The 14,682-nt window shown below is 42.2% G+C and overlaps 1 protein-coding gene across 1 annotated transcript; it reads right to left on the bottom strand.

The window, feature by feature from the left end:
• Window positions 1-5,447: 5,447 nt before the first annotated feature.
• Window positions 5,448-6,726, bottom strand: NPY1R (neuropeptide Y receptor Y1). The gene is made up of 2 exons (XM_035552738.1): window positions 6,028-6,726; window positions 5,448-5,906 (listed from the first exon to the last, which is right to left on the bottom strand). The coding sequence occupies exons 1-2, from the start codon at window positions 6,724-6,726 to the stop codon at window positions 5,448-5,450; spliced, it is 1,158 nt and encodes a 385-aa protein (XP_035408631.1).
• Window positions 6,727-14,682: the final 7,956 nt, after the last annotated feature.

Here is a 14,682-nt window from a genome sequence, read left to right as displayed (position 1 = left end):
ATCAAGGCTTCATCTAGACCTGTGTGTTTTTTACTCTTTTCTAAACTATCTATTTCTTTGTATATCTGAAAGTTAGTGTAATTTTTGGCAAGTTATTTAACTGTGGGAGCCTCCCCCGTGCAGTTTTCTCAAAAACCTCTGCCTCTGGTGCAAGTTTCTTGTGACAAAGCCTAATCTATGTTACGAAACAAGATCATCAATCCAGATCTTTGGGAAACATGAGACAGAGCTCAGTGCTGTCAGCTTTGCTGTAATGAGCAGGATATCCTATATGGACATAACTCCAACCTACACAGGCTTTGCGAATTATGGACTTATATGGAGTACGAATTCTGAGAAACTTGCCTACCAGAAACTTGCTAAAAAGAGGATTTTAGTGGAAAAAAATGTTTTAAACTTAGTTCATGCTTGAAGCAATGTCCTGAATTGAGTTGAATTTTACCATATACTTGGGCACTTTACGAAACCAGAGCACAAATTCCTGGGACTTCCTCAGAAAGCACCTTCTAAGGGTGTGAGGTATGAACTGGCACGAGGAATACCATGGAGCATGGAGGAAGGGAGGCAATATTCACTAGACCCACGTGGGCCCTGGAAGCTGTCTGTCCCTCAGCTGTCTGTATAGGTAACAGAGAGAAAGACATTTTGGTAGCTGCATAGCACCGGTGGTAGAGCAGATGTGTGTGCCCTTGAGTTGTCACTGAAGGAGGTTAGGAAAACTACCATCCTCCAGCTAAAGCTAGTCTTTGTGAATGCTCTCCTTAATCTTAAAAATATCACCTTCAATTAGACCATTAGCACTGTTTAGCATGGGCAGAAATACTGGATAAGAGTTATTTTGCGCCACAGGCAAATTCAAGTATAAGATACTAAAGCTGGTCATACGCTCTCTCTCTTTTACATGTAATCCTCAAACATTTCATATTCTCCAAAACATGGATAGAAGAAAATAATTTATTTTCACATCAACATTGCCTCAGGGAGGCAAATACCACATTTTAAATAACACAGGAATTAAGACAACATGGTAGAGCCTAGAGATGTATACATCCTTCAACTGAGACAGTAAGTTTGTCAGCAAAACTTATTGTTTAGTTATTGTTATTATTTCTCCACCCTTTCTCTGCAACTGAACTAATTAAACCTGTTGCAGACAGAAGCATTATTTAAGTTCACTTTTCCTACCGTAATTTATGCTTTAAAAATAAAAACAGAAAAATACAATTTCCTTAATGTCTTCCTTCTCTATGTATTGGCTCGGTTAAATTATTTTAACCAAGAATCTAGGAATAGAGTTGAACCAAAGCCTTAAACTGAAGTATTGTCAGGCACTGGACTACAGAGAGGGTGAGAATAGAAAAATTGCCAAGAAAAACCATATGCCACTAATTTATTTCTGTAATAATCTGAAATCCAAAAAAGAATGTGAATGCCAACAGTTCACTGTTATTCAGTAGGGTGCTTAGGCAAATGATTACCTTTAAGCAGATTCTCCAGTTTCATTGATCTCACATTCACCTAAAGTCAGAATCAGAATTGGATGAACAGAGATGGATTTAAATGTATGCTGATTTGCAGTCTGAGTATAAATCAGTATCAAATTTTGCCATAAAGAGACATTAATAATAGCTGGTACAGTATTGCAAGACAGCAGAGTCAGGAAATATGAACCCTTAGCCCTCCACACCTTCATCAGAGATGAAATGCAGTCAGAATCAGCTCAAGTGACCTGAGGGTCCAGTCACATTAATTCCTTTTCTTGGTTTAGAACTGATTTTTAAAAGAGATGGGAGAAAAATGAAAAAAAAAAAAGAAAGAAAAAAGAGGGACTGATTCTTCACATCCATCTTTTTCCTAGCCCACCAAAAGCAGATATTAATGTCAATTATTCACCTCTTCCTATTGTTATCCTTTTTTTTTTTTAACTGAAGATGTGAAAGTTGTGGATTACTGTACAGAGTGACAATGACATGCACAAGAGATACATTGGAAAAAAGGGAATATGGGAATACAGCAGTGTTTATTAGGAATGACATACACAATGCTGGTGTGTTATGATTATGCTGAAGACTCAAATGTCTGTGGCAGATAAAAGGGAAGTGTGAGATGATAAAATAACAGGCAAATGAAGCAGATATTAATGTTTATTAAACAGTTACATTTGTCATTTAAGGCTGTAGATTTGCCATGAAATGTATTTCACACACATAGTGAGATACATTATAGATCCCTCACCGTTATGTTTTTCTGTCAGTAAAATTTTTCTACCAGTCTGAAAGAAAAAGAGAAATCTTCAGGTTTTGGGGCAGGACTCAGTATGCGCTGAAGTGTGGAGAGTTTGACAAAACAGCACATGGAAGGAAAAAAAATCAAACCATAATGACTGAGAAACGTGAAACCCAACAGCTCACCCTATAACAAAATTTAACATATAGAGGATGAGAAGCCATGCTGGGGATCTGCAAGTGAAAAAGAGGATTCGTGTTGTAGCCAGGTGTCAGTAGGAGAAAGTCTCCAGTGGCTTTTGAGGACTCCGGTGTCGTCATACAACCAAAGACAAAAATACTGCTCTCAGTAGATGTCATCTACACTCTGCAGATGTCAGGTCAGCACCTCAGAGAGACTACTTTTATCTTCGTCCTCATAAAAACTTCTTCTGAATAGTGAAGACTTTGCTTCTGAAATTCTGCAAATGCCTTTTTCTGCTGAGACTGTCTGCACAGTGCCCACGGCCTGTGCTATTCAGGTGACCATGCACAGACTGCGTCCTTCACAGCGCCTCGGGAAGGCAGAGTGCTTCATGTGGGGCCGTGAGGAAGCATGGAAAAGAGGCCTGATCCTAGGACAGCAGTGCAGCTGAAAAATGGCTTCTGAGCTGAGCAGGAACCAGCCAAAGGCATGCTTGAACTTGCACATGCTGGCACAGCCTCAGCTTGTTTATCAGGCACTGGAAAGTTAAAAAAACCTAACACGCTCTCAGGAGATAATATGAGATAGCATCAGACGGGAGCTATGATTTGAGACTGTACCTCAAGCAGGAGGAAGATGGACATAGGAGTAATTGTGCAGCTGTCCCGCTGCGGGCCTGTGAATCTCAGGACACACCACTTCTAGGTCTCTGTGCACCACCGCTCCAAAATCACATCAATACCTACCCTATGTAAATATCTTCTTCAGCCTGATCAAACATTTCCAACCAACTAGCTGGTAACTTTCTCGAATTATTCTGTTGTCTTCTCCCACTGGTTTGGAAGAAAGTGATTCTCTTCCCCCCCCCAGCCCTGGAATAACAATTATAAAAAAATGCATGGTGATTTTTTTTTCCCCCCCAATAAGAAAAACCTACTGTGATGTTCTTAATAGAAACACATAGCTGGGTTTCTGCTTTGTATCTCTTTGTGAGAATACACACCCCTTTGCATAAGAAAATGACTATAAAATGACAGGGGAATAATTTCAGGAGCCTCTTGTCAAATTATTAGCAACACACTCCACAGAGAACCACATAGAAAAGGGAAATCTCATAAAATACAAAAGGGCAAAGCTCTGAAAGAAAGTTCTGTCTTATAATTCATTTTATACATTCCCTCTCTGTTCTCAACTACAGAAGCCTCCTTTTTTAATTAAATTATCTGTCAGTAAAGAAATACATGGAATTATAATACACAAGAACACATTGCTACTTTAATATTCTACACTATTTATAAGACTGCACAAGGCACAGTTTTTGACTTTTAAATACTGGCAAACCAAATAATTTTCATTTCTTAGGCATTTATCCATGTCAAATTTAGAACATATTAAATTCACCATCACATCCCAGGATCTTTTTGTTCAGAGACATATCAGATCTGATTCCCATTTATGCTACATTTACATTTATATCCATTTTAAAGACCCTCTTCTCTGCCAGAATGGTTTAAAGCGACCTTGCTAAATAAAAATAGGGACTAAATTGTATTTTAAAAAGCTGATTATTCAAAAAGGCATTGATTATATTGCAAAGTGCACTGTATGATGCAGAACCTCAGCTGACTGAAATTGTTATAGTTTCATGTACAGCAGTCAAGTTATGCAGGTTTCCCTCAGCTGGGGATCTAGTCACATATATTTTGTGTAATTAGAGGTTATATATTTTAAACAATAACACACAGAGCTCTATTGTGTATATCTGGCAAATATTTCTGCACTTCAGTCAACTGTGGAAACTGTGAGTTCAGAAACTAAACATACCGATTGCAACCACGCTATGTCCTCCTTTTAAATTTTGCAGATTTTGATTAAGCCATCCATCATCTTGGAGACAATCCAGGTTTATAACGTTGCATCTGAACACAGAACATTATGAGGCTATACATAATTTATATAGATCAGCACTAATTATTATGAAAAGATTCAGGTAGCTAGAGCATTTTTTTTTTTTAATCCTGGATTTTTAATATCACCTGCGAGGATGGAATTGCACCTTGTACAGAAAGCAAACATTCCCATCTCCCTTCAGATTTCTGACATATACAGGACATAAGGAGACTTTCATGGTTCATAAGCTTGGGACTGACAGGAAATTTCATCCCAGCCTTCTGGTGATGGCAGATGAAAATGCAGTTGGCTTTTTTGTTGTTGTGTTGTTTTCTTTATTTTTTAAATTAATAAGCCCACATTATTAAAGTCAGCTATAATCATTCGGGATTAAAGATTCATTTATGCTTTCATTTGCTGTGGTGAAAATCAGAATTATCCCATTGTGCTCTGTAGAGTTACTCTAGGTTTTTATTCTTGTAAATGAGAACAGAATTTCTCTCCTAATCCTGTCTTTGAACCTAAGTGATTACAGCCCAAATTGCCCCTGTGAATGAGACAAATGCATGTGCCTAATTACCATATTCTACAGGTTTCTCAGAATCATTTTCTGTGTGCCTCTACTGATTTTACAGGATTTTAGCATTGATCAAAAGCCAGATTAAAAAAAAATTAAATAAAAGAACAACTCTTCAGATCAAAATGTCCTAATTTCAAGCTGGGATGGGTGTCCTCTGTAGTGACAGTCTCCCTGTGGCTCATATAATTTTATGATTTCTAATGGTCTTAGATGGACACTCCCAAAAACTACTTATTTGAAAAAACAAAAAATCAATAAATGTATCTTTGAGCTAAAGTGCATAACTGTACAAAGAAAACAGAACAAAAGACAGCTGACGAAAACCATAGGTAGTAGCAGGTCCAACTACATCTTATAATAACATTCAGATATAACTGCTGCGAACATTAAAGCAGCAAAAGGGGCAAAAATGCACAGCGTATAATTTCAGAGTGACAACAATCCCAGTTCCTTGGAAAAAGAAGAAAAGCATTACCCATTTTGCACTTGTTAAATAATTGTGCTTGTCCTTGGACACATTTCACCTGCGATCACGCTTTCAGAGGTTTGGTGTAGAATTATGATTTCTTTATATTTTGTCATCATCATCGCTATTTATTTTTTTAAATGCGACTGGGCTTGCCTGCTTTAGAGAGGTTTTTGAAACATCTGTGTGCATGGTGGACATGGCTATGGTCTCATAATCCTCCTCACGGGAGCGGAAGTGGCAAAAGTGGAATAAAAACTGCAGGTCCCTCTGGAAGTTCTTGTTGAGAAACCCATAGAAGATGGGGTTCACACAGGTGGAGATCATGGCGGTGAGGTGGCAGATGAGGAACAAGAGGTTGTGGCTGCAGGTAGCAACGGGCAGAATTTCATGGTTCCAATCAAACACGATATTGAAGATGGTCAGAGGCAGCCAGCAAACGGCAAAGGCAACCACTATTGAGATCAGCATGATGTTGATCCTTTTGGTTTCAGAGGATCTGTACTTATTGTCTCTCATCTTGTCCATCATGTTGTTCCTTTTTTTTAATCGTATGTATATCTGCAGGAAATTCAACAGAGAGAAACATATGGGGTAATTTAACCTACACCTGTAATCTTTGCAAGGATAAACAAACATCAGACAAAAAGAAGGACATGTCACAGAGGGGGTTCTCTCTTACCTTTAAGTAGCAAATAAATATAAAACAAAGCGGTCCAAAGTACTGAATCACCAACAGAGTCGTGGTATAAGAAAGCCGGGCAGTGTCCAAGGGGAACAGGTCCAAACACACATATTTGTCCTTATATTCATCAAACGTTATGTTTCTGAAGGGTTCGTCTGTTAGCACGTGGTAGATCAGGAAAGGCAAGGAGGAAGCTGTGGCTAAAATCCATATGGCAGCAATCCCCATGTAGGCATGCCTGTTGTTCGGCCTCCAGCCTCGGGGGTTGATGATAAGCTGGTGGCGCTCAATGGCAATGAGGACTAAAGAAAAGACCGAGACGGTGATTGAGGCACATTGCACGAAAGGGTTCAATTTGCACATGGCCTCCCCAAAAATCCAGTGGTCCATTAAGGTATACACAAAGGTAAAGGGAAGACACATGATGGTCACTAGAAGATCAGAAAAGGACAGGTTGACAATGAGGATGTTAGTAACATTGCGCATTTCCTTTTGTTTTAAAATAATGACAATAAGGGCCAGATTCCCAGAGACTCCCAGAATTATCACGGTCCCATAAGCCAAGGCCAAGGTGAAGACCATGGCCAAAGGCACGTGGCAATCTTCATCCTCAAACTGTAAGATCTGCGAGTTCTTCTCCGAAAAATTCAGGTGGCTGGAACTATTTCCCAGGGAGCCAAGAACTGAAGCATTCATGTTGTTCCCAACCTGCCGTATAATATTCCCAGCTGCCACGGGTCTCATCCAAACCTCTCACGACGTTTGAAACGTGCCTGTCAGCCTGTGAGGAGACTCTTGGTGCTGCATCTCTCTTGCAGGACCTGGGGGAAGAAGGAGGACCAGTCACCCCCTGGCACCCAGGCTGCCCTAGCAGCACCCCAAAACCCCAGGGTGACCCCCACCATCCTGAGCCCCATAGCACTGCTTCTCCATGGGGCCGTGGAGAGGAGTGGGGAGATCCCTGACAAGGGCAGCAGTCACAGCCTCCTGTCCAAAGCAGGATCAGGGGCTGCGGGCCAGGGAAAGAAAGGAGGCAAGTCAAAATGTGAGTCTGCCATCCGGGACCACAGCCCTTCCCAATACTGCCTCGCTAGCACAAGTTACATGAAATAAGAAGGTGAGAATCAACTTCAGTCTTACAGCAGCGTAACCTGTGTTTGATGTTTTAGGTCTCCTTCTTACAAGTTTAATCTGTGAAGATCTGCTTCCTCAGGCTACTCTCAGCACAATTATACCCAGCCATAGCATAACAGGGTGGAAAACCACACCTGAGGGGTAGAAAAATCACGCCACAAACTGCTGCATTCTTTTTTACCTAATGCATACACTTGATGCTGAGTGGACAGGCGCCCACAGCAGCACTGGCGCTGAGTCAAAGGCAAATCAGGAGCTCTGAATACCTTAATCTCAGCTAGCAGGACTGCACAGTGAAGAAAGAACAATACAAAATGAAAGACAAAAAAAAAAAAAAACAGCAAAAAATAAGCACTGCAGAGCACACACCCGTGCAATATAAATAGGCATGGCTAAATAAGCATCCCTTTGCAAGGCCTCTAATATTAAAATCAGAGAAACTTGGGTATATGTGTTCAGGAGAAAAAAACAAAATCGAATAACCTTACACACCTCTACTCCAACTCACTGTTAACAGCAGCCACTCTGAATCTGGAAGTTTCCCTCTGCCCCCTTCCCCATGAGCTAAATTTGTTGCTCATGTAACCCTAGGTTATAGTAACGAAATGAAAGTGATGCCACTTAAAATTCACACAAGTGGGTTCTAAACCCAGCTCCATATGGCACTTGTCACAGAAGCTGCAAAAACATAGCGCACTGAACTGTACTTCATTAAAAGTTACCCAGAACAGGTGTGTTTTGGTCCTAAATGATATTTGGTATAAATCCCGGTGCCATCTAAGTCCCCTCTGCCTGTTGCTGGTGGCAGACATCGTTTCAGCCAGCCCCGTTCTGGGCTTGCAGCTCCAGCTCCTCATGAGGATCAGCAAAAAGATGACCCTGCCACCGTGATGTCTTGTCACCGGTGCCCCGGGCTCACCTCAGACAGCTTTGCAGGCTGTCTCTAATCACCACATGGCTACATGGAACAGTGACAGGCAATGCAGCCTGCCTCCAAGTGACATCTTACTGACAAGAGTTAACATCAGCGGCTTCAGAGGAACGGCATCTCTGCCTGAGGTTTGGTTACTCTGATTTTCAAGCTAGCTAGGCACGTACCTGAGCATTCTTTCTCAGACCTGATGCCTCTGCTAACTAAATTTACCAGGTCTCCCTGTCCCACATAGTCTGCTTGAGGGCCCAATAAAGAAAAAGCCTCCCACAGGGCTTCCTGAAGCATTGCTTCAGCCAGAGCCTGAGGAAGGTGCTCTACCCGAAGGACAAGCATGCAAGTGATGTGGAGTCAGGACTCCTTAATTTCCAACAGGTATGATTTTACCCCAGCCTGAAAATCAACATCTGGATTTAATAATTTCCCTGTTGCTTGTACTGCACAAGGTGGATGGTCCAGCCTGGGACACGATGGGACAATGGCAGAAGCAGGATGGGTGGGGGACCATGTCCTGCAAGGAGAGAACTGGCCAGATTTTCTCACCAGCTGGGACCTCATTGCACTCAGCACAGGGGCAGGCCTTGGTTCCAGGCTCTTGTTTTTAGTTTTCCTTAGCCAAGGTCTACTCTCGCTTATTTATTAAATAACAAATTCAGAACCAGAAAATGCCTCTGCTCCTTGCCTTGCCTCTCCCCACAACAGAGACCCAGCCTAGGACCACAGCTGGGAACCAGCTCAGAAACACAGCCCTGATGGCAAGGAGTCCTCCCTCCCTCCCTGCCCACCTCTCCCAAAGGGACCAGACAGCAGGAGGGGTGAAGTCTCCTCTCCTGGCCTGCTGTGCTGTCCCCTGTCCCCCACCTCGCTGGCTCCCCGACCAGCAGGGACTTTCCTCCCCATCCCGGCTGCTGGCACAGGTCAGGGGGAGCCCACAGCTCTGCAGCCCCCTCCGGGTGGCTGCACAGTCTCCCCCACCCCACACACCCCTCTGACTCTCCTGAAGGATTTTAGTCAAAAGTTTGGCACCGATAGATGGAAAGAGTAAAATAAGGTGGTGTGAGTCGACTGGCAGCAGACTGCAAAAACTCCTGGAGCTCTTTGAAAGGAAGGACTAAATGCTGTCAGCCCAAGCCCATGGTCCACCTGGCCAGGTCCCACCTGGCACTTTGTCACCTGCACCTAGCGGAGCCAGCACCACCAGCCCGATCTGGCACCAGGAGCAACCCCAGGGGAAACTCACCTTGCAGCTGTCTGCCTGCTTTTGGTCTTCTCGGGGGCTGGCTGAGGAGCAGGGAGAGGGAAAGGATCCTCTGGTATTCCTCCAGCTGAGATCCCAAAGCTGGGTGAGGAAGGCTGGAGACTCCCCCTTAAAGCCGAACTCCACCTTATCCCAGCATCACATGATGGATGGTGCTCTGCTGAGCGGATCCTGGAAATCTCACTGCAAGCACATCACCTTTAAATTACACATCTGGGGGTGGGTTGCCTAGTAATTCCGAAATAAATGCAATTAAATATTGAAACAAAGGAGGAGGGGGAAGAGCTCAGCGAAAAGCTCAGGGAAGGAGACAGTTTCCAGTTGCTGCCTGGCGGTTTCAGCGTTTTGTTTGCAAGTTATTGCCACCTCGTGGCCAAAGCTAGGACGGAACGGGAAGCTTTTTGGGGAAAGGGAGCTAGGAGGCGGCTTCAGGTCCGAAGAGCAACTTTACAAAGTTTTTAAACCAGCACAGCCACCTCCTGGTCTGCATTTTTCACTAAAGGAGATGTATGGATTGATGAGAACGGTCAAGCTGCCACCATTGCTATTTTTTTTCCAGTTAGGAGCAATACAAAACTCTTTTAAAACCTAATGTCAATAAATTTTCAAAGCTCATGAAAATACAGCAGTTGCCCTGGACCTCTTGCAGGGCCATTCGTCCCAGCCATGGGGCTCGTACACAGCAGGGGGATATCCCAGGGGGCTGGGAGGAAAATGGGCCCCTGCCAGCAGGGAGCAAAGCTCCTTGGTGGATACAGAGCTGGAAAGTCAGCAGCTGCTGCCTTGGCCAGCTCTGCTGCTGCTTTTGCAAACTCCAGTTTCCATCAACCAGACTTTTATATGCAGCTGGCTTGAATAGCTCTGCAAACTACCAGCAGCTGTAGGAGGCAAGTTTACTGCTTATGGGGCAACTTCATAAAAAGCAAATAATGATTTTATTTGCCATTTGCTCTTTTGATGATCCTGAAATACATTGCTCTCACACACAAGAGGCACTTCTGCAGAAGATCTACTTTAATATGCATTAAAAATAAATAAATAAAAAAAGTCAACCTACCAACAACAACAACAACAAACAACAACAACAAGGAGTTTGGAAGCCAGTACAGAAGTCTGAGAAAAGGTACCCAGATCGACTCAGGTTTATTGAACAGCACCTGAAAAACGTCCCCCTGCAGGCTGTATTAGGATTTTGCAGCTCATGTAAAACAGAAGTGCCCTGACTCTCCGAGAATCCAGATTAATTTTTCAAGTGCAAGGAGTTCCAGTTAGAATACCTCTGTTACAGGACAATGCTCTGTTATGTTGTGGATAGCTCTCAAGCAAGTAGCTGTGTTAATTATTGCTAAGAAAAAATAGTTACATGCAATAAATGATTGTAACATGTTTTGCAGAATAAGCCTCATGGGAAGGTTTGTTCGTGTTCCTACTGTATTTCCAGGCATTCAGCTCAGCTGCATCTAACCTGCAGCCCTCCACGTGAGGAAGGAAAGTGCAGGCATACCTCAGGGCTGCTCTAAATGTAGCTGTACATTAGCGTTGCTTGACTCTGCTGACATTTACCACCAGCAACCAGGAGAAAAGTGCAGGCCTCTCGAGAACTTCAGCTATGTGTGGATCATTAGCATGCACCAGAGTCCGTCTGAGCAGAGCAAAGGTGGATGTGCTTAGGCAGAAAACCCAAAGATCTAAGCTAGTGCTGAGGATCCCATAAAAAAGCATATTTCGTCCTAAACTGGTAACAGTTTAGGACATGTACAAATGAGGTCTCTCATTGTTATGGGTGTGGAGCAATCCAAGGTATTACTGATTGCCCTGCAGTCTCCTGCTTGGGGAGGAGCAGGTAGAAGAGTTGGGCGTGAAGGAGTGAAATTAAGTCTGTGAGAAAGGGAGGATGGGGAAGGTGTCTGTAGTTTTGTTTCCCAGTATCCTGCTCTATTTTTAATTGGTAATAGATTAAATTAATCTTCCCCAGCCAACTCTGTTTTGCCCATGATGGTTATTGATGAGCAATGTCCCTGTCTTTATCTCAGCCCATGACCTTTTCCATCTTACTTTCTCCCTCTGTCCTGTATAGAAAGGGGAGTGAGAGACTGGTGTGGTGGCGGCCTGGCAGCCAGGTAAGGTCAACCCACCACACAGGCTTTACATTTGGTGGCCTAGAAAAATCCAAACAGAGGAATGACATTGTGCCCACCAGAGAAAAGTTTCTGGTAGATATGATCTTCTTTCTCCTCCATTTTGTCATTAATCATGAGGATCTCCATTTCATCAGTAAATGAAGTGATTCATAATATTTTGTCATAGTGGTCAGTCTACACAAGAATTTCATACGTCATATAAACATAGGAAGCACACCTCACAATACTTTTTTATACCATATAAAAATAATTATTACCTATAAGAGACTGAAGGTAGATCTTACATGTCACAAACTCAGTGACCTGAACTCACAGTTATAGTAACAATCATTCATGGAGTTATTCACGCTGCAGGTGGGTGCTTGAAACAGAGCAGTGGAGCAGTAGAAAGGGCTGTGTGAGTCACTGAGTCTTTCAAACGTATATACTATATGTGTATGTATATATACATACATGCTATAACAAAGTGTTACGACAAACCTCCTGCTCTGCCATACTTGCTTTCTGTGTTGTATGCTCACCTCAGAAGACTGAATCTGTAGGAACTATGCCAATCTTCTCCAAAGAATTTCATATATATGGGAACAATAAAACACACATACATAATCACTCTAAAACACAGAAACATGCTCTTATCAAAGGTTTTTCATTAGATAGATATATAAAATGCATGTTGTGCAGTAAAAGCTGCATAGCATCAGGTAAGTTCTGAAGGAAGCTCAGATTTTAGCAGTTCTCAGCCATTCTGTGCGTCTTGTCTCAGCACGCAGCTGACTGTGTCCAACTGGAGCACCAAATTCACAAAGATGTCAAATAATTCCTCAGTAACTCTTATTCTATTGCCAATCGCTGTCAGGACATGAGAACACTGGAGTGGCAAGATAGCCACAGTGTAGGAGATTATCCTCTTCCTTGGAGCATATTATTTCAGTGCATCACAGGCACCCCAGGCTGGAGGACTGATGGTGCGTGTTTGTGTGAAGACATGACACTGCAAAAAGAGAAGTACAATAAAAAGAAGACAATTATCTTAACTAAGGAAATAGAACAGCATGAGTAAAAGAACACAGAATTTCTTTGAAGTAATAGCACAAAGAAAGGAACAAGACGTTTTGCAGAAACACATGGAAAAAACATGCCAGGAGATCAACCCATTAAAATGCTTTCTCACTGTAACTCTCAAAAACATAAGAGAAAAGATATCATAAAATGAGGCTGTCACTTTCACTACAATGCATTGTCGTGCATTAAGCTAACACAATCCCTCTCTAAAACTTAATATCCACAGAGTAAAAGAACACCTTTAGAGTTGTTTGTGGTTTCTACTGTATATAAAATAAACTGAAGTTGCCACTTTTTTGAGTGGAAACACTGATGGTTGGTGGTTGTTGCTTTTTTTATTTTTATTTTTATTTTTTTATTGTTTTCATTTTCTAGTAAGGAACCGCAGTACCACTGAAAGGCTTTCATTTCACATTACACTATTCACAGATCAGGGAACTTGTGGCCCTGGGGGCAAAAGTCTGTCATCAGTAGACTAAATAGACGTTTTACTGTTGAGTACAATAAGAACAGCAGTAAATTCTCTGGCTAAGAGCATGTTTATTCTGCAATGACTGCCAAACTGACACCAAACTGACCAACTGACACCAAACATAACAACATTTCACTTGACTGCTAATGTCACAAATGCAAAGAAGCTGTGTGAATAATTATGTGGTTAGTCTCAGCTGAGTGTCTTGCTGCTGCAGCTCCACTTCCAATGATAAACTCAAGCTAACTAGTGTAAAGCTACCCTGAAAATATGCACTGTTACTCAAAGACTGCTTGAGATGTTACCTGGCTAAAATACTAAGTCATGTTTTCTGCTATGGCCATCCTACTTTCTGTCCATTCTGGGACTGAACTCGTGTACACTCAAACACAAGCTCCCACCTGGCTTCAAATGCAGCAGAAATAGGCCCTTGCATGACAATCCAGAAGTAGCATCAACAATCAATGCATATAACACCAGCCAACAAACGTGACAATGCCTGTTAGGTAACAAAAATGTTCACCCTTAGAAGTATTTTACTAGCTAACCATCAGGTGTCCCCCCTCATTACAAAGACATCTCAAGCATTACAACCTTTTCAGCAGTCCATGGCTCACTGCCTTCACGCCCAGCTGCTTTACACAAGGTAAGAACCTGTGGAAGGGACAGGCCAAACATGTATCCACAGAAGCAAAACACAGCCAGTATTTTTAATAGCATTTTTTACATGTGTGGGATGATCAGCTGTGTGGACGTGTGGGAAAAATTTCAACCAACAAGAATGCTTTATATGCATCTCACAAAATACCTCAAATTCTGCAGTAGTTATGTCCTACCATTTTGGGTTGTCTTGTTGATGGATAGGGGCTCTGTTGGTAGCAAACTTTACAATAACATCGCTCTGACTCATGGTGAGCTTCGATTCAGGGCGACAACTGCATGCTGTACAATTTGGTTGTTCGGTGGCATACAACTTGGTATTTTAGTGGCATTCATCAGTTCTCACTGACTTCAGAAAGAGCTTAGAGTCTTCATTCTTTCACAGTTAGACTTTAGAAGCTAAATTTTCAAGGATATTGGGATAATACTCCCAAAAGAAAGAAATCTTTGGGAATGAGGTTATAAACATGCCACAGTTCATTTGTATTTCTATAACGGCAGAGTTCTGTCCTGCGTTTTCTTTTGTGCCCTTCTGAATCAGAAATCTCATTTTTCTTCCCCAGCTCCTCCAGAGCAGCTATCTTTCATCGTCACCATCTCTCACTTCCTCAAGGACTCCTCCATGGTTTCAACAACCCCACGAAGGCTGGTTTCTAGGGAATTTGTACTATTATCTGTTGCCAGTCCTCTTATATCAGTACTTCTCCCATCTGTAGATCACCTATTTTATTATTCAGTAGTATTACTGGCAATTCAGAGGTTCACAACCACTGAAAAGGAAAAATATGCTAATGGTCTGAATAGTAATTGCCTCTGATGCCACAAGTATCAGCAGCGAATTGTCCAAATACAGCTGAGAGGAAGAATCTGGTGTTATTTACAGGTCCAGGTTAAAAGAAAAAAACAAACAAAAAAAAACACCACAAAACACAAAGCCCCACCTGCCAGTACATTACTGGTTGATGAACTCTCCTGAAATAAGATGGGTAGGATG

This window comes from Cygnus atratus, chromosome 4 (assembly GCF_013377495.2).
Source record: "Cygnus atratus isolate AKBS03 ecotype Queensland, Australia chromosome 4, CAtr_DNAZoo_HiC_assembly, whole genome shotgun sequence".
Lineage (NCBI taxonomy): Eukaryota > Metazoa > Chordata > Aves > Anseriformes > Anatidae > Cygnus > Cygnus atratus.
This window is presented reverse-complemented; position numbering and strand designations above follow the sequence as displayed.

Coding starts and splice junctions, on each gene's coding strand:
- NPY1R (XM_035552738.1), bottom strand. CDS start 6,726: ATGAATGCTTCAGTTCTTGGCTCCCTGGGAAATAGTTCCAGCCACCTG. Junction 5,907..6,027: donor TATTTATTTGCTACTTAAAG/GTAAGAGAGAAC, acceptor AATTTCCTGCAG/ATATACATACGATTAAAAAA.